At 45.3% G+C, this 22,240-nt stretch overlaps 1 protein-coding gene across 13 annotated transcripts in view; it reads left to right on the top strand.

The window, feature by feature from the left end:
- COL6A3 (collagen type VI alpha 3 chain) overlaps window positions 1-22,240 on the top strand; it is a 57,077-nt gene that overhangs the window by 14,710 nt on the left and 20,127 nt on the right. For 7 of the 13 annotated variants that reach the window (XM_035331700.1, XM_035331699.1, XM_035331698.1 and 4 more), the window contains 17 exons: window positions 2,053-2,655; window positions 5,470-6,069; window positions 7,339-7,905; window positions 11,388-12,008; window positions 13,173-13,772; window positions 14,334-14,936; window positions 15,352-15,954; window positions 16,995-17,341; window positions 17,768-17,846; window positions 18,190-18,335; window positions 19,755-19,847; window positions 20,034-20,087; window positions 20,891-20,962; window positions 21,565-21,591; window positions 21,709-21,753; window positions 21,879-21,932; window positions 22,067-22,129. In XM_035331700.1, the coding sequence (XP_035187591.1) occupies window positions 2,053-2,655; window positions 5,470-6,069; window positions 7,339-7,905; window positions 11,388-12,008; window positions 13,173-13,772; window positions 14,334-14,936; window positions 15,352-15,954; window positions 16,995-17,341; window positions 17,768-17,846; window positions 18,190-18,335; window positions 19,755-19,847; window positions 20,034-20,087; window positions 20,891-20,962; window positions 21,565-21,591; window positions 21,709-21,753; window positions 21,879-21,932; window positions 22,067-22,129 (5,177 nt within the window). The remainder of the gene's footprint in view (window positions 1-2,052; window positions 2,656-5,469; window positions 6,070-7,338; window positions 7,906-11,387; window positions 12,009-13,172; window positions 13,773-14,333; window positions 14,937-15,351; window positions 15,955-16,994; window positions 17,342-17,767; window positions 17,847-18,189; window positions 18,336-19,754; window positions 19,848-20,033; window positions 20,088-20,890; window positions 20,963-21,564; window positions 21,592-21,708; window positions 21,754-21,878; window positions 21,933-22,066; window positions 22,130-22,240) is intronic. The other 6 variants (XM_035331695.1, XM_035331706.1, XM_035331697.1 and 3 more) reach the window with 5 other exon arrangements.

The raw sequence follows: 22,240 nt of genomic DNA, 5'->3' as shown, positions 1-22,240 counted from the left end.
GCTTTGATCCCAAACCCTTTGAAATTCCTGGGAGACTTGCCATCAGCTTCACTGGGCTCTGGATCAGACCCTATGAGATATGTACAGCCTTCCCTAAATATTTTTGCTTTTTGTCCATTGAAAATAGCACCATGGGGTCCTTCTTCCTGTGGGTTTTGGTTTCAGTTCTTGCATTCTTCTTCTCTAAGGAAATGTACTGCAGCACTCAAGAGAAGCAAGAGGAATTACTAGAGGAGGGAGCTATTGCTTCATGGCCTCCCTCGTCTTTGCAAAGCCCCTTTGATGCTTTCCACAAACTTCTATATAAAGTCAAAAGTCCCCAGGGTCTCCATTTTTGGGTATCTAGCTGCTGACAAGCAAAGAAAGCACTTCAGACATCTTTTCTGGATGATACAATGCAGGGATTTCAGGCGTGGCTCTCCATTTGGAAAGTTTCCTGTATTCAGCCCTCTTCTCTTCGCAGTAATTGATGAGGAAAAAAAAACTGACCGGAGGGGGGGAAGAACACTGTATATCTCCTGGCTCTGGGAAGGGGAGAGCTTAAATAAATCCTCGTAGCTGTGTGGGTAGCTCTGTTTGGACAGCCTGGGCGGTCAACGCACTGTTGGTCCAAGTCACCAGCAAGTGAGGGGCAATTGCAAGGCTCACCAGCAGAGGTGGGTCTCTCAGCAGTCCCGGGGCAGCTGAGTTGCAGAAGTTGTCTCCAGCTCTAAATCACTCCTTGGGGCAGCCCAATCTTAGAGCATTTGCCCGTCATGAGAAACCTGACAGAGAACAGCACTGCTTTCTGTGGCCAGCTGGTGTCGGGCCAAGGAGGACTGCAGCCAAAGCTTTGTTCTTTCTTCAAATCCAAAGTAAATAGCCTCCATGCAGAGGAGCCCTGATGGGATGAGGGGCTGCCCTTTCCCATCTGGGCATGACAGAGAGTGTTTGCTACTACTTGCCCTGAGTGGTGTGAGGTCCTGGTGAGACGCTGGGTCTCAGCTTCCCTGGGGCTGTGCATTGAGCCGGGGGGGGTAATGGACTTGTCCCCTTGAATATTGACTCCGCCTTAGGAGCTCATAGATGGGCAGGAAATTTAAGGACACGGCCTGGGTGGATGGTGTTGTGAGTGGGGTTCTTCACAATACTTGCCATGGCTTGCTGCTTCGAAGAATAAATGGGGGTCGGCTGAAAGATGGTGTTGAGGTTACCTCCCATCGTGATCACGTATAATGCTTTTGTCATAATGAGCATTGGTCTTGTTAATATTTAATGTTGTATTATGTACATCTGCTGTGTTAAATATGATGGTGTTTTGGTTTCAACACTGCACAACAGTTTTTTTTCCCCCCTAACTATCTTCCTTCAAACTTAGTCAGGGAACTGGAAAGCTAATTGTGATCTTTCTGCGTCCTATGCCGTCATCAATATAGAGTTTCAGAGATTACTGCCCAGGTGACCTATTTTGCTAAAGACATGGCAACCAGAATAGAATTCAGATCTTCCATGACTGGGCTGGCTGTGCCAAGAAAAATCATAACTTGTTTTTGTTAGATAAGAAATAAGATGTAGGACGCGAAGACCCACAGTCCAGGTATGTTCAGTAAGTGGAGACTGTTCTTTACTTGTGTCATTGCTCTTATGAAAACAAGCCCTTCTGAGACCAAACCGCTCTCTGGCATTATTCAGATGACTCCACTGCAGACCATGGAGCACCACCTGATTATTTTGTCTCATGTCGCAGCTGAGTGCCAGGATTTCTCCTGAATTTTTGCCCTTCTTTTTTGTTTTGGCTTGCTTAAGTTTTGCAAGCAATGCAATTCTTGCAACTCTTCACCTCATCTGTGTTTCTGAAAGGGGAAGCATTTAATCAGATTTCTTACTAGCCTGCCACTAGAACCTAAAAAACATTTCTGTTTTGAAATCAAGACCCTTATAAACATGTTGACTATACCTCAAACAAACAGGAGGTCCTAAATGTTGCTGGGCTGTTTACATTGAATTGATGTGGAGGGGGTGATGGAAGCCTTCACTGACATTATGTTCATGTGTGTGTATCATTACTTGCAGTTATTGAAGTGAACAAGAAGGATATAGTCTTCCTGATAGATGGCTCAACAGCTTTGGGGACTGGCCCCTTTAACACAATTCGTGAGTTTGTTGCCAAAATCGTCCAAAGGCTGGAGGTTGGACCCGACCTGATCCAAGTCGCAGTGGCGCAGTATGCAGACACTGTGAAGCCAGAGTTCTATTTTAACACCCACCAGAACAGAAAGGATGTGATGGCTAACGTGAAGAAAATGAAGCTCATGGGTGGCACGGCACTCAACACTGGCTCAGCACTGGACTTTGTGAGGAACAACTTCTTCACCAGTGCTGCCGGGTGCAGGATGGAGGAAGGGGTGCTCCCCATGCTGGTGCTCATCACAGGTGGTAAGTCCAGGGATGCTGTTGACCAACCTGCGGCAGAGATGAAAAGGAACCGGATAGTGACGCTTGCCGTTGGGTCGAGAAATGCCGACCCAGCAGAACTCCAAGAAATTGCCCATGAGAGGGATTTCGTGTTCCAGCCAAATGACTTCCGTCTTCAATTCATGCAAGCCATTCTTCCTGAAGTGCTGTCACCCATCCGGACACTCTCTGGAGGAATGATTGTCCAAGAACCTCCATCAGGTAATCAATTACCTTGTTCTAGTAAAGGAGATATGGTTTATGATTTTGCCAACTCTTTTTTTTTTTTTTTTTTTTTTTTTTTACATGTAGAGATAACAAGAAAAAGCATGAAGTAGTGTTTCAACATAGCTACACATTGCCTCTTTGGTTTGCAGAATGTGCATGAACAGTTTGGTAAATTTGGTAGCATGCCTGTTATTATACCTTTGTCAACACTTTCTGGAGATTGTATCCCGTTCCACGTTTGTCACCAACATTTAAAGCAGAGATGTGAAAGACGAGCCTTGCTAGTTAGGTGCTCAGATTGTGCAGTGGAGGTTTTTTCTCTCACTTAAGCTTTGTGTAACCTATGAACAGAACACACTGTGAATACCATAATCTCTTTACCATTTTGAAAATCATCCATAGTGGATATTTACTCAAGAAAGCTAAAAAAAATTTTCTGAGTGTAGAGAAAATAAGAAATTTTTTTCATGGAGATGTTCAGAGAAAGTTATCCTGACACTGTTGGACTGAAATACCCACTTCAGTAACATAATTTCTTATCAACATTTATTCAGCTCATGCCATAAGAGGCATATGAGACTAGTGTATTGTTGACTTTAATTTAATCTGTTTAGAAGATGATTCAGAGTGCTGTGAAGCCAGTGGATTCTTTTTACTTGCTCTTTCCATTGACATCAGTAGACTTGGAAGCAATCCAGTAGCTAAAGTCATGTCTTCTGAGGAAGTTTCCTGGTATTTCAGAGGTGTTTTATCTACATAGAGATTTTATACCAAATTTCTCAGTATTTGTCCCCATTTGAGATGCTTGAGGTTGAATTCTTGTCATGCTAGATCGTATTTGAACCTTGAAATTCTGTCCCATGGCATATGAACGTTAGTAAAATAGGACTCCTTCCAGCTCCCAGTAAGGTCAAGAGTGAGATTCCCATTGGCTTAAGTGGGTGTCAAACAAACTATGTCCATGTTCTTTTTTTCTAATTTCCCCAAGTAATTTAAAATTATAAACCACAGGCAAAATAAAATGTTTTTTTGAAAAGGTCCTTAAAAAATTTAAAGCCAATGACTGATCTACACAAAGAGCACACATTTTAAAATTAGTTAGCTGATACTTGTCCTTAATTAAGATGAATATCACGAGACTTATTTAATAAGCTTTTTTTCAGAACGTGTTTCCTGCTAATACAGTTTTGCATGGCTACATACCAAACCTGACATTTTTATTTTTCAATGTAAATTAAAAATGTTCCTAAATTTCCTTGTTCTTTAAAGCTTATTCATGCAGCTTATGCTTTTTCTACTCCTTTTGCTTGACTGTACTCACAGCTACACACATTTGCAATAAGCAAGTAAACATAGCCCACTCTGTAAACAGACTACTATTAGTAACATAACTAATTATTACACTGGGCTGTCTGTTACATTTTGACTAGATTATCCAAAGATAGTCTCTCACCCTGGGCCTTGAATGAAACTGTTCTGGGAACAATTAAAAAGGCGAAAAGCCAAGACAATCTGTGAATCTGAGAGAAATGCCTGTAATCCAAAGAGCCCTCTTCTCACTTCTGTTTTTAATATCTCAGTACTAGGACAGCAAGCTTACAGTGACAAGGCCAGCCAGAGAGATGGATGAATGTAGCCATATATCCATAGGTAATTGGGATAAAACAGAAAGATATTGAACACCATTAGCAATGGGCATAAGTATGTTCTCAGATAACTTATTTGGAAGAAGGCTGGAAGAGCCAGCTCATCTTTCTCTGAGACCTTAAAGGTTCAGCATTTTGGTCTGTCATCTGGCCATGACATATTAAGAGAAAAAAAGCATAAGGGAGAACTTGAAATGTCTTTGGGGTGATATTGCATATCTATGTCTCAGGGCTCAGATGCTGGGAGACAGTCTAGGATGAGTTTAGCTTTAAAGAAAGAGCTGAGAACTGACCAGTTACTGGCAAAAGTGGAGTTTTCCCCTTCCTACAGCTTGCTACATGCATGTCTGTAGCTGCAGAGATCAAAATGCAGTTTTCTGCACCAAATGCTGTCATCGGAAAGGCAGGTGTCTCAGGCAGCCATTGAAGCCTCATCCAGACCAACTTCTCCAAGCCAATAGTAAAAGCTATTTTTAATACCCACTCAGAATACCAGCCAAATTGGTTACTTGGCAGAAGAGTTTTCCCATGGAAGCAGAGCCTCGCTCGGTGCCGCGGGCCAGCCACTGCTGGCCGCACAGCACGAGGGTAGCATGGCTGCAGCAGTCACTGCTCAGGGGCAGGACATGGTCCTCTATGTCCGGGGATGTCTGGGGGAAGTCTTAGCAAGGGGGTGGTAGTGTTGGGTGTCAAGCAATGCTTTATGTGCCAAAAAGCAGAAACATTCGCTAAAGTCACAGTGGAAAGCCCTGAGCAAACCCATGATGATCAGCAGGGTGTCTACAGGCATAATTCAGTGTTGCTCCACCAAAATCAAGGAAGCTTCTGCCAGCTAATAATATGGCCCAGAACATGCAACTCTGGCACTAGCAGCCTTCAAAATCATCTGCCATAACAGAGACTGAGCCCTGTAGATAAACCTGATGCTTAAAGACTTTCAACTCAAGTCAGAAACCTTCTCTGCCAAACTGAGTGTTGTCCAGCAAGGTCCTCGTTATTTGTTGTTTGCTAATCTCAGTCTTCCCTTCTCTTTCTGTCCCCCTCTTCCCCCTTCCTCCTAACAAGGTTTACATGTGTGTACGGTGCATGCTGTATGCACACATGAAAAAAATCTATTTTGTTTTCTATGATGTCTCATGTTGTTTTCTGTGCTCTACTGCAGTTCAAGTAACCAAAAGGGATATCATCTTTCTTTTGGATGGATCACTCAACGTTGGAAATGCCAACTTCCCCTTTGTGCGTGACTTTGTTGTGACCCTAGTTAACTACCTTGATGTCGGAAGTGACAAAATACGAGTTGGCTTAGTGCAATTTAGTGACACTCCTAAAACCGAGTTCTCTCTATACTCATACCAAACCAAATCAGACATAATTCAACGCATGGGGCAGCTGAGGCCCAAGGGGGGGTCAGTGCTGAACACTGGCTCTGCACTGAACTTTGTGCTTTCAAATCACTTCACTGAAGCTGGTGGGAGCAGAATAAATGAACAAGTGCCACAGGTCCTAGTCCTGGTGACGGCAGGGAAGTCTGCCGATTCCTTCTTGCAAGTTTCCAATGAATTAGCTCGGGCTGGAGTGCTGACTTTTGCTGTTGGAGTTAGGAATGCGGATAAGGCAGAGCTTGAACAGATTGCATTTAATCCAAGAATGGTATATTTTATGGATGATTTCAGTGATCTGACAGCTTTACCCCAGGAGTTAAATAAGCCTATAACAACATATGTTAGTGGAGGTGTGGAGGAGGTTCCACTCACCCCAACAGGTAATATATACCTTCCTTCATGTTGACTGCATTGAGTTAACTATGTTTCTCTTGACTGTTTGTTCCCAGTGTACACCTTCAAGCTTGTCCAAGTCATCAAAGCATTTAGGACTGTGCTTAACCTTAAATATGTGGCCTGACACAGTCAGCTCTTCATTTTGTTGAAGTCATTGCTAGAATGCTCTAAAGACAGCACAATTTTAGGCAGGTCAGGACTGAAGGATGATCAGAGTGAGTCTCTGCCCACTAGTCACTTGTCCAGGTGTTCCCTTTCTATTGCCATAATAACATCACAACCTGCAAGTGCACTGCCTGTACTAGCTCAGACAAGGGGAGTATGTCCTTTTGACCACAAGAAGTGGTGTGGAAAGGTAAAAGTAGTGATAATGAGCATAGAGGAACAAAGGTCTAGCTGTGTACGGGTAGATAAATCACTTCCCAGAGCCTCTCTGAATAAGTGATACTATCAGGCTGCCACAGAGGCTGATTTTGACTTCAAAGTTAGTCTCTAACCTTAAGCTCAAAAACTGTTGTCAAGTTTAACCCTTTTTAAACAGATGTTTGCTCAATAATTCTCTTATTCTGGCTACGTGCATATGAAGACATAAAAACATCCAGGATTGTTTAGTATCAAAAGGAGATGATTAACACAAAAGATGTTAAGATACAAAAATATGAGGTGCTTGGTTGTGCCTTGGACATTCAATGAAATTAAAAAGGCATCAAATGGAAACAGGTAAAAGGACTTTCCTCCTCCAAAAGTCATAACTCGTCTCTGGACTTTACTGCTTGTTGAAGTAAATGAGAGAAGTACTTTAAGAGAATACAGAAAATGTTCTATGTATGTATAAACTAATGTCTATGTATTGCTTAATGAGCCTTTAAATTGAAAGAAAATGCTCCACTAGTGTTGTAATTCATGCCTCTATTGTCGGCAGGATGCTAGAACAGAAATATCACTGATGTATTCTAAAATGATCAATTCAAATCAATGACTGAGATGATATGATATGATACAGTACATGATATGAGATTCTGGTGCCTGAATTTACTGAGTCTTAGGAGAGGTGTCCTTGCTTTCCTTTCCTCCTCAGATAAATATGGCAAAGGTACTGTTTAATCTTGTAGCCTTTGAATTCTTTGGGAAACGATAATAACTTGTTTTGCATATTGAAATCCAGGTAATAGAGAAGTTTCTAGGATGACATTTAAGAAGAAAAATGCCTTCATATCTTTTTTCCCCTCTTTTCATTTGTGAATTTATTCTAGAAAGCAAGAAAGATATTTTATTCCTGATTGATGGTTCAGCCAACCTCTTGGGTAGCTTTCCTGCCGTCCGGGACTTTGTACACAAAGTCATTTCTGACCTGAACGTGGGTTCCGATGCCACACGAGTAGCTGTAGCTCAATTCAGTGACAACATCCAAGTTGAATTTGACTTCTCTGAACTTCTGTCTAAGCAAGACATGCTTCTGAAAGTGAAAAGGATGAAGTTAAAAACTGGGAAGCAACTGAACATTGGAGTTGCACTAGAGGAAGCCATAAGGAGGCTGTTTGTCAAGGAAGCTGGAAGCAGGATTGAAGAAGGAGTTCCCCAGTTCTTGGTCCTCCTCGCTGCTGGGAGATCATCCGACGATGTGGAGCAACCATCAGATGCTCTGAAGCAAGCTGGAGTTGTGACCTTTGCTATCAAAGCCAAAAATGCTGACCCCGTAGAGCTGGAAAGGATAGTTTATGCCCCACAATTCATTCTGAATGTTGATTCACTCTCTCGGATTTCAGAGCTTCAGCCAAACATAGTGAACCTGTTGAAAACTATCCAGCTTCAGCCAACAGGTACAGGGACCCCGGGTTTCTGTGGTTTCCAAGAGGCTGAGAAACACCATTTACATGCCCCCCTTCTCTTTGGTAACTGGGGCAATTTGGCCTGGTGATGTTTAAAAATGATTACGTAGAAATTGCTGTTTTACTTGGATTTTCCTCTGGTCTGATCCAGCAAAGCACTGAAGTTCAAACTCAGTTTTAAAGATAAGTGATCAAAGGAAAAAGCCTTTTGTTCAGCTGCAAGAGCTGCAGTAGATGCTGTTACTGGTGTGCAAAACATGGTACAAATGTGAAGTAGCAGAGAGTCATTGCCCCAGCTAAATAAATTGACATGCTATGCTGGGCAAGGGCTAGAAGGAGTAAATTAAGGCTTGCCTCAATTCCTCTTTCCATTCTCCCTTTTCTGGAGGAGCTCTGTTTATTGCTCTGTTACCTCTTAAGGGATGTGATGGCAGTTTCTACGTTTTCTAGAAGCACCAATAAATTAGATGGTCTTGACTCAGTTACCTTTATAAGCTCAGTAAATGAATATGGATTCATTAAGGAACATAGAAAAGAATCACATGGCCACAAACAGAATTTGACACTGCGATACTGGAAATTATCCGTGTCCATCTGTGTGATTTCCCAAAGGCAGCCCTAATTTGAGAATTGACCTGTCTCCCAACAGCACCAGGAGACAAGGAAAAGTGTAATGACTTCTGCATCACCTCTCCATAAAAGTTCTGGGCAGATGGACTTAGAATCATAGAAACATAAAAAAGAAATAGGGCTGGTATTGATCTCAGGGTGCCATCTGCTACATCCCCTTGTCCCCAACAAGATCTGCTCATCCAGGACTGTCTGTCATTTTTCTAATCTGTTCTGGAAATCTTTGAGTGGAGGAGATTTCCCTGATCTCCCTAATCAACCTGTGCAATTGCTTTAATATCCTTGTCAGTAGATGGTTTCCCTTAACCTCTGCCTTCCTAGTCACAGTTTAAGCATTTTACATCTCTTTAAGCTCAGTAGAAACACAGATGTCAGCTCATTCCTGTGTTATGTTTGACAGTCTTTCATTCACCTCAAATTTGCCATGTCTTTTCTCAGTCCTCATGTCTCTAGCTGCATACCTATCTCATTCATTTGTTCCTTGTAGGTTTTGTAGGCTTTCTAGCTTTTCACCCTTGTTTCTCTGATGTCAACCTGCACCAAATGACCTGGTCTTATCTTACCTCATCCTTTCCCAGTGAAGCTGTTGCCCTTCCCATATTTGTGCAGAGTGCTTCTGCCTCAATGCAGACTAAGGCAACTGGTGCTCTTGAACTGTGTCCTCCCCTTTCAAACCATTTCTGTCTTGTCAATGTCTTTTTGAATCTAGGTGAGATTGCTGGGGAAGATGATATCAAAACCTTGTTAAGTAAATAAATTTGATGTTGACATCCTCTCTGTTATAAAGCTGCTTGTGACATCCTAGAGGAATTCAGAATGGCTTGAGATGATGATTTCTTGACCATTCAGTCTTGATTGCTACACACCATTTTGTCTTTAGGTGCTTACAAACTGTTCAATAATTTGGAGCCATTCGGTTGCTTTTTTTGAAGGCAACTAAACTATATCTGTACTCCATCTACTTTCCTGCATCTTTGAAGACAGGCATTGTTTTTGCTTTTTACCAATCTTGCTCCTCATCCAGTCCACAAGATCTCAGAGGGAATTACCAGTGGTTAGGGGAGTGCTACTACTCTTTCAGTGCCACAGTCAGAAGTTCATCAGGCTCAATTTGTTTCAAAAATAGCTTATACTTAGGTATATCTGAGTATTCTTAGCCTGATCTTTTCTTAAGCGAGACAGAAACCATATCCCTTTGTTGCTGGAAGGAACTGTGTCAGCCAGCTGCAGGCTGTACTTTTTATGGGAGGTGGATATCAAAGGCATTAAACATTTTGCCCACGTTGACATCATCTATCAAGAGCTTTCACTGTGTAGAAGGCCAACTCTATTTTTGATCTTCCTTTTATTGTAAAGTATTTACAAAACAAACTCTTGCTACTGTGGATGCTTCTTGCTGGATTTCATTTTGTGCCTGTGGCCTTCCTGATTTTGCTGGTGCTGGCTTGGAATACTACTACTAAACAATCTGATCCCATTTGCACGTCTATGTGAATCCTCTCATGCTTCATGTCAGTGAAGAGCTCCTGATTTACATCACTTTTCAGAGGAGCAGCTAGGTTTCCTTAAATGCTATTAAGAAGCTTGTATTCTTTTGAAACCCTTTGCCAGAAGAGGGTCTTCAAATCCCTTTGACAACCAGACAATGTAACTGATTCCACTAACAGCTCACCAGTAGCTGCATTCACTTATTTTTCCTAATATTCTGGGCTAAAAGAGAGCCACTTCACAAGAGTATGCATAATATTTCTCTTTTATCTTCTACCTAGGGTCTTACGTTAGGACACTTTTTCTCTGCTTCTGAACTTCAGAGGAAGTGTATGGAACTGGGATACACCAGGCAGTATCTGCTCCATCTTCCTTCCTCTGTTGTTCAACAAACTATTAATATTCCAGTCCTATATGTTAACCTACCAAGTTTCTGACATTCCTCCTAAGTAATTACTTTGGCCTGAAGTCTGTATTATGACTTCAACTGTGCTTGATAACTCCTTATATTTCTAGCATTCATAAACAGGCATTTAATATTTTCTTCAGAGGAACGGATGGTGCTCCTGTTGTCCTGCTGACCTTGCTATAAACATGACAATGACACTTCAGGGGATGACATTGTCCTGTTCAGCATTTGTGACTCAGTGACATTTTCTGCTTTGCTGAGCCAAAGTTTTGCAATTCTGTTAGTCAACAGCAGCACTCATCAACTGTTTTCAGATCTCTGAGATTTCACAGTGGTTTAAAAAAAAAACAAATGAATGTTTACTCACAATTACTACTCTTTGTGCTTGAAGTCAAACCTTTAAAAAAATAAAACACAGTGACTTGTGTTTTAGAAAAACATTTCAGCATTTTCAGTAAATTCTTATTTTGTCTGAGCATGTGCAGGATCATTTATCTCTAAGTTTGGTGATGCTTGAGGAAAGCTTTTGTCTCTCTCTTCATTGGCTCCTTGTGAGCACCCTCTCGACAGTAAACCTATTAAGACATTTTCTTCTGAAACAGGCTTCTCTGGGAGCAAAAGTCCCTGATATCCCAGACTTTCCTGCCCTCAGGTAGGGGCTGGCACCCGGAGGCCCTTGGCACCCTATTTCCTATGGGTCTATGATTCTATGACTTGGTGGGTAAGGCACAGCATACGTTGCACTGTGGTTTCCACCAACTTCCACCCATCTGCCTCTTCACCAGGGATTGCATCCGACTGCAAAGAAACAGAACCACCCGTTCTGACACCTCGCCTTCCCCTCCCCAGAGTCTTGCACTCCTTCGATTCAGTGTGTTCAGGTAATAATAATCACTTCCAAAGAAAATCTCACTTGTTCCCCCCTTCCCTTACTTGTCTCAAACAGTAGTTGAGAGAGGTGAGAAGAAGGACGTGGTGTTTCTAATCGACGGCTCAGATGGTGTCAGACGAGGTTTCCCTCTGCTGAAGACCTTTGTCCAAAGAGTTGTTGAAAGCCTGGATATTGGCCGTGACAAGGTCCGTGTTGCCATCGTGCAGTACAGCAATGCCGTACAACCCGAGTTCTTACTCGATGCCTATGAAGACAAAGCAGATATAGTCAATGCCATCCAGGGGCTGACAGTTATGGGAGGATCTCCTCTGAACACTGGAGCAGCCCTCGACTATCTCATCAGGAACGTGTTCACGGTGTCAAGTGGCAGCAGGATAGCTGAGGGTGTCCCGCAGTTCCTGATTCTGCTCACTGCTGACCGGTCCCAGGATGATGTAAGGAGGCCCTCGGTGGTCCTCAAGACAAGTGGCACAGTGCCCTTTGGCATCGGGATTGGAAATGCTGACCTCACAGAGCTGCAGACAATTTCCTTCCTCCCGGATTTTGCTATCTCTGTGCCTGACTTCAGCCAGCTGGATTCGGTGCAGCAGGTCGTCTCCAACAGAGTCATCCGGCTGACCAAGAAAGAAATAGAGTCACTTGCCCCTGATCTGGTTTTTACATCACCCAGCCCAGGTGAGAAGATGTTTGTGTCTGCACCGAGAGCCAGCGGCAAAATATGATGTTTTGTAACATCATGGTTGCAACACAAACAGAAAAAGCAAAGATGGTCATGGCTACACATCCATCTTGATCTCGCTGTTGATTGTTTTTTTTTTTTTTTTTTTTTTTTTTTTTTTGAGTGTGTGTACTTAGGGTTAGTAGGAGCTGTGTTATTTAGCTGAGCCATGTTTAATCGCGGTCCTACAAAGTGGTCCATGTTGTATCCACATGGAAGGTACACAAAGTGAATGCCAGGACTTTAATCTCATTTAAAGTCAATGGGCTGTTATTTCAGTCCATACTATTCCTCCCGGAATGGAAATTGCGACATTTAGATGCTACAGGGACACCTCAACACAACTGCAAATCCAGGTCACCTTTCTGCTAAATGTGAGACCTTCTTCTGATGTGTCTAACATTTGCTATGCTCATTCACAGGGGGAAGGGAGAGTGGAAAAGGATCAGATCTTCCATTTCTGGTCTCACTTTGAATGAAGTCCAGCCTGCGTAAACCTTTCCCGAAGGGATGAAGGGTACCCAACCCTGATCAGTCCCTTTGAAGTCCACCATCCTACTCTGTCTGTTCCTTCCCTTCAGTCAGGCTGCTTTCCCCCAGCCCCATTTGTCAGTGTGATATTCAGCAATTATTCAGGCTCTGACCTGAATTATCACTGCAGCAAATGTTTTCTTGGAAATAGTAGAAGCTAAGAGAATAATGGGATAGGAGCCATCCTAGAGAAAGACAAGGAAAGAGGGGTGGTACCAAGTGTAAAGCAGACCCAGGCTGCCTGGCAGCCTGCCCTGAGTAAGGAGGATCGCCGAGCTACACTTCCTTGTGTGGAGATCTCACAAGGAATTATTGTTCCACGGTTCCCCCGCTCCCTCTTGCTTCTTTTTCCCTGGAAATCACTGTTCTGCATTCTTGCACTGCCTGGGAATACACCTAGCAGATTGGTTCAGTCTCTGGATTGAACCCAGAGCTGCCTGCAGGGGCTCCCAGGAGAAATAATGGGGAAAGAAACAATGAGCATCCTTCCCGTGGCCAAAGGCACGGGCCAGTGATGTAGACGTTGAGCTTAGCTGCCCCTGGTAGGCAATGCCCGGTGCATTCTCTGACTGCTGCCTTCTTTTCCTCAGTGGGTGTGAAGAGGGACGTTGTGTTCATGGTCGATGGCTCCCGCTATGCCGCCCAGGAGTTCTACCTTGTCCGCGACCTCATCGAGAGGATAGTGACCAACCTGGATGTGGGCTTCGACACCACCCGGATTTCAGTGGTCCAGTTCAGCGAACACCCCCATGTGGAGTTCCTGCTCAATGCCCACTCCACCAAGGACGAGGTGCAAAGTGCCGTGAGGCGGCTGCGGCCGCAGGGAGGCCAGCAGGTGAACGTTGGGGAGGCCCTTGAATTTGTAGCAAAGACCATCTTCACCCGGCCCTCTGGGAGCCGCATAGAAGAGGGTGTCCCTCAGTTTTTGGTCATCCTCTCCTCCCGCAAGTCAGATGACGACTTAGAGTTCCCGTCACTGCAAGTCAAACAAGTCGGGGTGGCACCTCTGGTTGTAGCAAAGAACATGGATCCTGAGGAGATGGTACAGATTTCCCTTAGCCCTGATTACGTGTACCAAGTCTCCAGCTTCCAGGAGCTTCCCAGCCTTGAACAGAAGCTGTTGGCTCCTATTGAGACCCTCACTGTGGACCAAATCAGACAGCTCTTGGGAGATGTGACCACAACTGTAGGTAAGGCCCTGGCGCTACCAGCTGCCTCTGTGTTGCTGTTCAAGCAAATATTGCCCAACTAGGTTAAAAAACATCCAATCCCTTCCCCTCTAAGCTAAGGTTTTCCTTAGTTAAAAGCAAAGGCAGCACACATATTATTTTAGGAGACCACTTTTAGATATGTGGACATTCAGCCTTCGTACCTAAATACATTATTTGATTTTAAAATCAAAGCCTGCAATGTGTTACCATCGCTTATTTATCAGCTCTCTAGGAAAATCAGACACAAATCTGGGGCAAAACAAAGACGGAAACATTGACAAATCCAGAGAAGAGTGTCCAAGAATAAAGCAGATAAGGCTCTGAGCAATGCATGCTTTGATTTATTAGGCAGACTGTTAACGCATGCACTCACACACAAGCCCTTCTGGAGAAGCTCCACAAAGCACCTTGCCTAAAGTTGGATGAAATATGTTGTGCAGTTTTACATTACTTGAGAACAGATAGCACAGAAATCCTACTGCAAAGTTTAAGCAAAGGCTTGGCACACAAATAATTCTTTCTCTTCTTTTTTCCCTGTAGAAGTTTCTGGTGACGAAAAGGACATAGTCTTCCTTATCGACAGCTCTGACAGTGTTAGGTCTGATGGGCTCGCTCACATTCGGGATTTCATCAGCAGAATTGTTCAGCAGCTTGAAGTTGGGCCAAACAAAGTGCGAATTGGTGTGGTGCAGTTCAGCAATAACGTCTTTCCTGAGTTCTACCTGAAAACCCACAAATCCAAAAATGCTGTGTTGCAAGCCATCCGCCGCTTGAGGCTTCGAGGGGGTTCCCCTGTGAATGCTGGCAAAGCCCTAGACTACGTGGTGAAGAACTACTTCATCAAGTCTGCAGGGAGCAGAATAGAAGACGGAGTGCCACAGCATCTCGTCGTCATCCTCGGAGATCGGTCCCAGGATGACGTCAACAGGCCTGCTAACGTGATTGCCTCAACAATTATTAAACCTCTGGGTGTAGGAGCCAGGAATGTAGACAGGAACCAGCTGCAGGTCATTACCAATGATCCTGACCGTGTGCTTGTAGTACAGGACTTCACGGGACTGCCAACTTTAGAAAAGAAAGTGCAGAATATTCTTGAAGAGCTTCCAATACCTACAACAGAAACCCCTGGCCCTTTAGGACCTGGTAAGACTGCTATTATTCATCCTGTAGACTTTTTTGGATTGAGCATAGACAGAATTTGTACAATGTGTAAATGTCTCCATAATAACTCCTTTTGATTCCCAACAGTTTAGTCATATTGCTTTAAAGACCATTTTGAAGAAGGTCCTCTTGGGCATAAAAAGAAAAAAGAAAGCATAGAATTAAATTTGAAAAGAGATGAAAATATCACAAAAACAAGTAATGTTACATGATGCATAATCAATGTGTTGCATAAACCTTTCTTCTTGTATGGATGTAAGATCATGCCAAAGACCAATGAAAGCTTGAAATGAGAGAGAAAAACAAAGCTATTTCACAAAGCACTAAGCATCTTAAATATTATAAAAGTCACAATGTTTAATAACTGTATTTTCTTTATATATATATATTTTTTAAGGAGGCAAAAAGCAGGCTGACATTGTGTTTTTGCTGGATGGCTCCATCAATCTGGGGAGAGATAACTTCCAGGAAGTCCTCCAGTTCGTGTACTCCATAGTGGATGCCATCTATGAAGATGGTGACTCTATCCAGGTAGGACTGGCGCAGTACAACTCAGATGTCACCGATGAGTTCTTCCTCAAGGATTACTCCAGTAAGCCTCAGATTTTAGATGCCATCAACAAAGTGATCTACAAAGGTGGCCGCGTGGCCAACACCGGTGCAGCCATCAAGCATCTCCAGGCAAAACACTTTGTGAAGGAGGCTGGCAGCCGAATTGACCAGAGGGTGCCTCAAATTGCCTTCATCGTCACGGGGGGGAAATCCTCAGATGACGGGCAGAGTGCCTCCTTGGCAATCGCACAGAAAGGCGTCAAGGTATTTGCAGTTGGAGTACGAAACATTGACCTGGAGGAAGTCAGTAAGCTGGCCAGCGAGAGTGCCACGAGTTTCAGAGTGTCAACAGCTCAGGAGCTGTCTGAACTGAATGAGCAGGTCTTGGTTACGCTGGCAGCCGCTATGGAGGAGAAGTTGTGCCCAGGAACGACAGATGTTACAAGAGGTATGCATGATCCTTTCATAACATGCTCAGGTTGCTCCCAGTGGAGGCTTTTACGATCCAGCACATTTTGATGGACTCGTCCAGCCCATATTTCTGCCTTGACAAGGTATAGGCACGTGATGCCAGACACTTCATCATATTGGCAGGGCAACTTGTTCACTTCCAAAATGAAAAGCGACAGTCCTTGTTCTGCCCATGCTATTTCTCACAGGCTGGTTGAACCCCTTGGTCCCTGACATGCATTATCTGCTGGAAATAGAATTTATCTTGCTGGATCATCCAGGGTGCCCACTTGACCTTGTGACGGGTATATGAGATAAAGCCAGGGCACTAGTGGTTATAAATTAAGATAAAAGTGCCCTGAAAAGGAATCTCATGAGTTGGCTGCCTTCCTTTCTGGGTCAATGGAACATGTGGGAGGTGTTATGTAGAACTGAGGCGCTAGTGAAGATGAACAGGTGAGGGGTGTCAGCGAGTACCTCCTCTTCTCTCATTGAAACAGTAGTGTCTGAATTACCATTTTTCTGACCCAAATCAACATACCACACCAGAAAGATCTGACTGAAAGTCACTCCAGGTGCTGGGGATCCTCCCAATATGCTAGACTGCCCCATGCTTTGCTGGTGGCGTGACACCCCTTGCATTGAGTACAGCTGTTGGGGAGAGCAGTCGTAGCTGCCTAATGACAATACAGTAATATTTCTGTTAGGCTTGGTTTAATCAGCTTATCCCAATACTAAACAACAGTTGCACAGGAAAAAAAGAAATGCATTTTTCCCCAGGTTATCACTGCTGGGATGGAAGGAAGTCCAAAACACTTGTGTAACATTTCTCTAGACAGACAGCTTCTGCTCTAATGTCTAACAGAATAATTAGGAAAATCTGAACGCTGGCACAGGCTGCCCAGAGCCTGTGGGGTCTCCTCCTTGGGGAGCTTCAGGAGGTGCCTGGATGTGGGGCTGGGCACCCTGCTCGGGGTGTCCCTGATGGAGTGGAGCTGGGATGATCCCCTTTCTTCTCCTTCCACATTTCCCTTTCAGAGTGCGACCTAGATGTGATACTTGGCTTCGATGTAACAGACGTCAGGGATGGCCAGAACATCTTCAACTCCCAGAGGAGGCTGGAGGTCACCGTTGAGACTGTGCTGAACAGAATAACGCGCATGCAGAAGATCAGCTGCACCGGCAGCCAGGGGCCAAACGTCAGGGTGGCCATCATGGCCCAAACCCAGGGTGGGCCCGTGGAGGGACTGGACTTCTCCGAGTACCAGACTGAGCTCTTCAAGAGGTTTCAAGCCATGAGTACCCGCGGGCCCTATTTCCTCACGGCCGATACACTGAAATCCTACCAGAGCAAGTTCAGGTCAGCGCCCTCCGGCAGCACCAAAGTAAGTCAAAGCACAGGCCCGTGGGAGGGTGTTGGAACAGGAAAACTGACTTCTGATATGCTCTGTTTGACAAGGAGAGCTGCTCTTTGATAATTTTGGTTGATAAAGTAACTGCATATTTATAAATAAAGCCCTGAGTTTTGGTCACCTGCTCACTCCCAGCACATTGTCAAGGTCCTGCCCTGACCATTGCTGAGCCAGGGCACCACATGGCTGCACACTGTTCACACCAGGATGATACAACGTACAGAAATCTGGCACAGAAATGCAAAACTTGGTGGCCCACAAAGGTGGAAAGGGTGTAGCAATTCCCCCATCTCCTCTTGGATAAAGCCTCCCCCCGGGAAGGATGCCCATCATGTTGCTCATGATCATGCTGCACGCCCAAAAGCTCAGGGGCCTGACTTAAATTTATTTCTCTCCCAGGTTGTAATCCATTTTACTGACGGTGCAGATGACTCGATGGATCAGCTGAGCGCTGCTTCAGTTGATTTGCATAAACAAGGTCAGTTTTTACTCTTCAAAGAAGTGATTATAGCTCTTGTTAACGTGTCACATATTTTACCACTATTCCTCACGCATCAGCCACATTTTGAGAGCAATACATAGAATTGAATAGCAAGGATTTCAGTAAATTAGCATGTGATTTCTACATGAATTTACTGTTCTTCATTGCCTTCCTGTGGTATTTTGCACCTAAGCACCTAAGCAGGCAGGCACCAAATGAGCTTATTCTTGATTGAACAACCTCTGTTTGCAGCTGAAGAGGCAGGGAAGAGCCCAGCTTTGCAAGGGCTCTGCAGAGCACCACGTCCCATCACAGCTCCTTCTGCTTTGCCCTCTTTCAGGTGTCAACGCTCTCATCTTCGTTGGGCTGGAGCAAGTGAAGAATTTTGAGGATGTGATGCAGCTGGAGTTCGGGAGGGGTTTCACCTACAACAGGCCGCTGAGAGCCAACCTCCTGGACCTGGAATTCGAGTTGGCGGAGCAGCTCGTAAGTGACTTGGCACAAGCAGCGCTGCCTGGCTGTGCTGGAGAAAACCCAAAAAGGCTGGATCTGGACCATTGCCGTGTGACACCCTCTTGGCTCCAGCCATCATCTCTCCCTACCTCATTTCTGCTTTTTACAGAAGTCATAGCAAATAGAGTTAAGAGCAGATTGTGGCACTGCCCTGTCTGGTGCCTGTCCTGGAGGAGCCCTGCTCCCGCTGAGGCTGCAGAGCATTCAGCCCAATGGGACTAGGTTGAATGGAAGAGGTTAAGAAGTCCTCTACAAGTGCCATGCCAAAAAGCTCACCCTCCATCTATATTTATACTGCTGTTTTCTTAACCTTACTACAAGCGTGTGGGAAACACCATCCTGTCTCGTCAAGGCTAACCCTCTTGCAGAAGTACCACTTTCTAGGTTTCATTCCCCAAGCTGATACAGTGCCTGTGTGTTAGATATGGTTTTGACAGATGAAGGAGTTTTGTTTTCTTCCAGGCAAAAACTCAGAGATTTACTTCCCTCCTGTGTACGTAGTCTCACTTGAGTTTATTGAATTAATTGTTGTCATCCCTTTTAAGTCCAGTTCCTCTCAACTTCACATCTGTGATCGGCACCAGTAACCTCCTTTTCCAGCAGGTTTAATAAAATTAGGTTTAACCCCCAAGTATGCTATGGTAACCCCTTGCTGGGCCTTTCTGTGCAAAGCAAAGTGCAGACACTTGGGAGTGAACCTTGTTTTTTGGGACAAGAACTACTTTTCAGCCCATCCCCATGTAATTCAGTTGACTTAGGAAAATCCTTTCAAAATGTGAATGTGCAAAGCTGGCAGGAAGCATTTGCAGCCAGCAATGTACTTGGCAAAGAAAATGATTTTTTCTTTCTAGTGGATGATGCAAAACCAAGCTGTGATTTCTCTGAAACTATCCTTTTTTTTTTTTTTTTTTTTCCTTTTTTTTTTTTTTTCCTTTTGCTGTGTACTTTCAAATTGTTCTCAGTCTGTAGGTTTCTGGTTGCAGCTACTCGCTGCCACAACTTTCTCTTGCCCTATTCCACAGCCTGGATCTCTTCTGAGATGAGATTGCTCTCCTCAGTGACAGGCACATTTTTGGGGACTGACCTAAATGTCCTCTGTGACTTTCTGCTCCCATTGGTTCCCATTTAAACCCTTGCCTCTGACATCCATTAACAAAAGATAAAGTTGATTCAATTTCTCTAACCACACAACCTAATCTGTCCACAAACACACATCTCTTTCTCATGCTGCCGTGGCTGTTTCCAGATGGGGAGACCCCAAAATGCTGCTGGACCAACATTATGCTTGGCACGGGGGTGATTGCATGGACCTGAAGCCATGCAGGATTTATGGTGCTGGGGCTCTGCCAGGTTTCTAACACCCTCTGTTGTGCTGTTTGTGTTTCCATGCAGGACAACATTGCAGAAAGGACATGCTGTGGGGTCCACTGCAAGTGCTCGGGGCAGGAAGGGGACAGAGGGCTGCCTGGCCCTATAGGACAAAAGGTGGGTCACTTCATCTGGGGGGGTGGCACCCCTGCTGAGGGTCCCTGTGTGCCAGTGTCCACTGTGGTGCTGATGGGTGGGTGACACAGGTTGCAATGGGTGATGCTGGCATGGAGTTCGTGCTCCTCTTCCTCCCCATTTTTGGCCTATGAAAAAAAGTGAAAAATGCTCTGTGTTTTCTTCTAGGGTGCTACGGGTGACATTGGCTACAGAGGCTATCCTGGAGATGAAGGAGGACCGGTAAGCGATTGCCCTGCTCTGCTTGTGCTGCCCAAACTAGGGACCTCACCATAGCAAAGCATTCGGAGTTTTTTTCACAGCTATTTTCCACTGGGGATGTGGGAGAAGGATGTGCCCTCCCCATCTGGTGTCTGAGTTGTTGGTCCAGCCCCAGCTGCTCCTGGGAGGAGTTCAGCGAGGAGATCCCAGAGAGCCAAGGGGAAGAGCTCCCTGTTTTTGCCCATGACAGCAACAGACAACACGAGTCCCGTGATTTCTTACTATCACTGCTTCATCCAAACTCTTACTTCACGAGCCCCACGTCACCCCTGGGATAAACAACCCCGCACACATCATGCCCAGAGGGTGAGGCCGAGGCCAAGGGGCCGATGGTGCGCTCCTCTTTTCCAGCACCACAAGCAGGGGCCAAGTGCTGCTATCAGAGTAAGGTCAGGGCTGGGTTAGACACCTCTGCCGAGCTCTGAGGAGTTCTCGTGGCCATTTTTGGGAAGGAGAAATTTCACGAAGCTCTTTCATGGCCAAGAGCTTGGCAAGGATGTGTCTCTCTGCGCAGTGAAGCCTTGCAGCTGGCCTCTGCACGACAAAGGCTGTGGGCAGGAGGTGGTGGGGATGGTCCTGCAGCTGTGGCCAGGTGCTGACCACCCCAACCCAATGCTCTCTTGGCTCCTGTTATATCATGCAGTGCTTCCACATGCATTGGTTAGGACAAACCACCTCACATGCTTGCCAAAACATGCCAGTAGCAGAAGAACCCTGTGCAGCAGGAGAGCCCTGACCTTTTCATTTTCCCCTCTGTGCCACAGGGTGAGCGTGGACCTCCAGGAATGAATGGGACACAGGGCTTCCAGGGATGCCCCGGGCACAGAGGAACCAAGGTACGTTTGGAAGGAGCCTGCATGAGCCAGGGCTGCTGCTTTAAAGGGGATCCCCGAGCAAACCTTCAGGCAGCAGCTGCACCACAAGCTAGGAAAGGCGGTGAAACGTGCAGTATTTATGGGTAGCATTCAGCGATGTTAAGGTGATGTTTCCTACCGTTTGCTCTGACAGCAGGATCCTCTGGCAGGGAGCAGGGGAGTGCATGGGCCGAGCCCATCAGTTGCAGCTGAGCTACTGAGTCTTTAAAAAGCTGTCCAGCCTTGGACAAAGCTGAGGCTCTGTCCTGCCCCTGAGGTCTGGATTCATTTAAGAAGGGGCGTAGGGAGAGAGAAAAGTCAGTGGTAATCTAAGTAATTTATTTGTGGAGAAAGAATTATGGCTGAGGAATGGACTCTTGTTAGATCAACTGTCTAAAAGCCAGGACACACATATTTTACCTTGGCACAAGTGTCTGGGAGGCAACTGAAGAAGAAGGCTCGTGCAGGAGAAAAGCAGGATGGAAAAACCCCATGCAGCCAGCCCTGGCTTTGGGCCCTTCCCCACCACCACCCACAGTGGGCAGCAATGCCCTAATTCCCCCCCTTTTTTTTTATCTCTTCAGGGCTCTCGGGGATTCCCAGGAGAGAAGGTATGGAGCTATTTCCCGATGCCACAGCAGTGAGCACGAGGGTGCATCAGCATCCATCCCCCCGCCCTGGCTCCCCTTTCCCTTGGTGAACCTTTGCCCCTTGCCTCTTGTCTGCAGGGTGAGCTGGGAGAAATGGGTCTGGATGGCATTGACGGAGAAGAGGTCAGTCATTTTAATTGCATTTCTCTTTATAGAGAGGTGTTCTGCTGGCAAGGCCCTGGAAGTGGCAAACACTCTCTAAATCTTTTTTTTTTTTTTTTTTTTTTTTTTTTTTTTTAATTTTGCAGGGAGACAAAGGCTTGCCCGGCTCCTCAGGAGAGAAGGGATTCTCTGGCAGGAGGGTAGGTTTTCATCACATTTACTCTTATAAAGGGCTAAGGGGAGGGTGGAAGGCCCCTGGGGGTTGGGGGGATGTGGCAGCAGAGATGCCCTGGGCATCAGGGGCTGCTCACTAACCCTTCCTCCTTTCCCACAGGGTGACAAGGGGGCCAAAGGTGAACGAGGAGAACGGGGAGACCGTGGGCTCCGTGGAGACCCGGTAACTATTGCTGAGGCATTTTCTTCATTTTCCCCACTTGCTGCCAGCCCTGGGGGTCCCCTGCAAGCAGCTGAGGGTGCACAAAGTCTCCCTGTCCTATAGCCCCATAGC

This window comes from Oxyura jamaicensis, chromosome 7 (assembly GCF_011077185.1).
Source record: "Oxyura jamaicensis isolate SHBP4307 breed ruddy duck chromosome 7, BPBGC_Ojam_1.0, whole genome shotgun sequence".
In the NCBI taxonomy this organism is placed as follows: Eukaryota; Metazoa; Chordata; class Aves; order Anseriformes; family Anatidae; genus Oxyura; species Oxyura jamaicensis.
The sequence above is the reverse complement of the archived record's forward strand: the minus strand, read 5'-3'. Positions and strand labels throughout refer to the sequence as shown.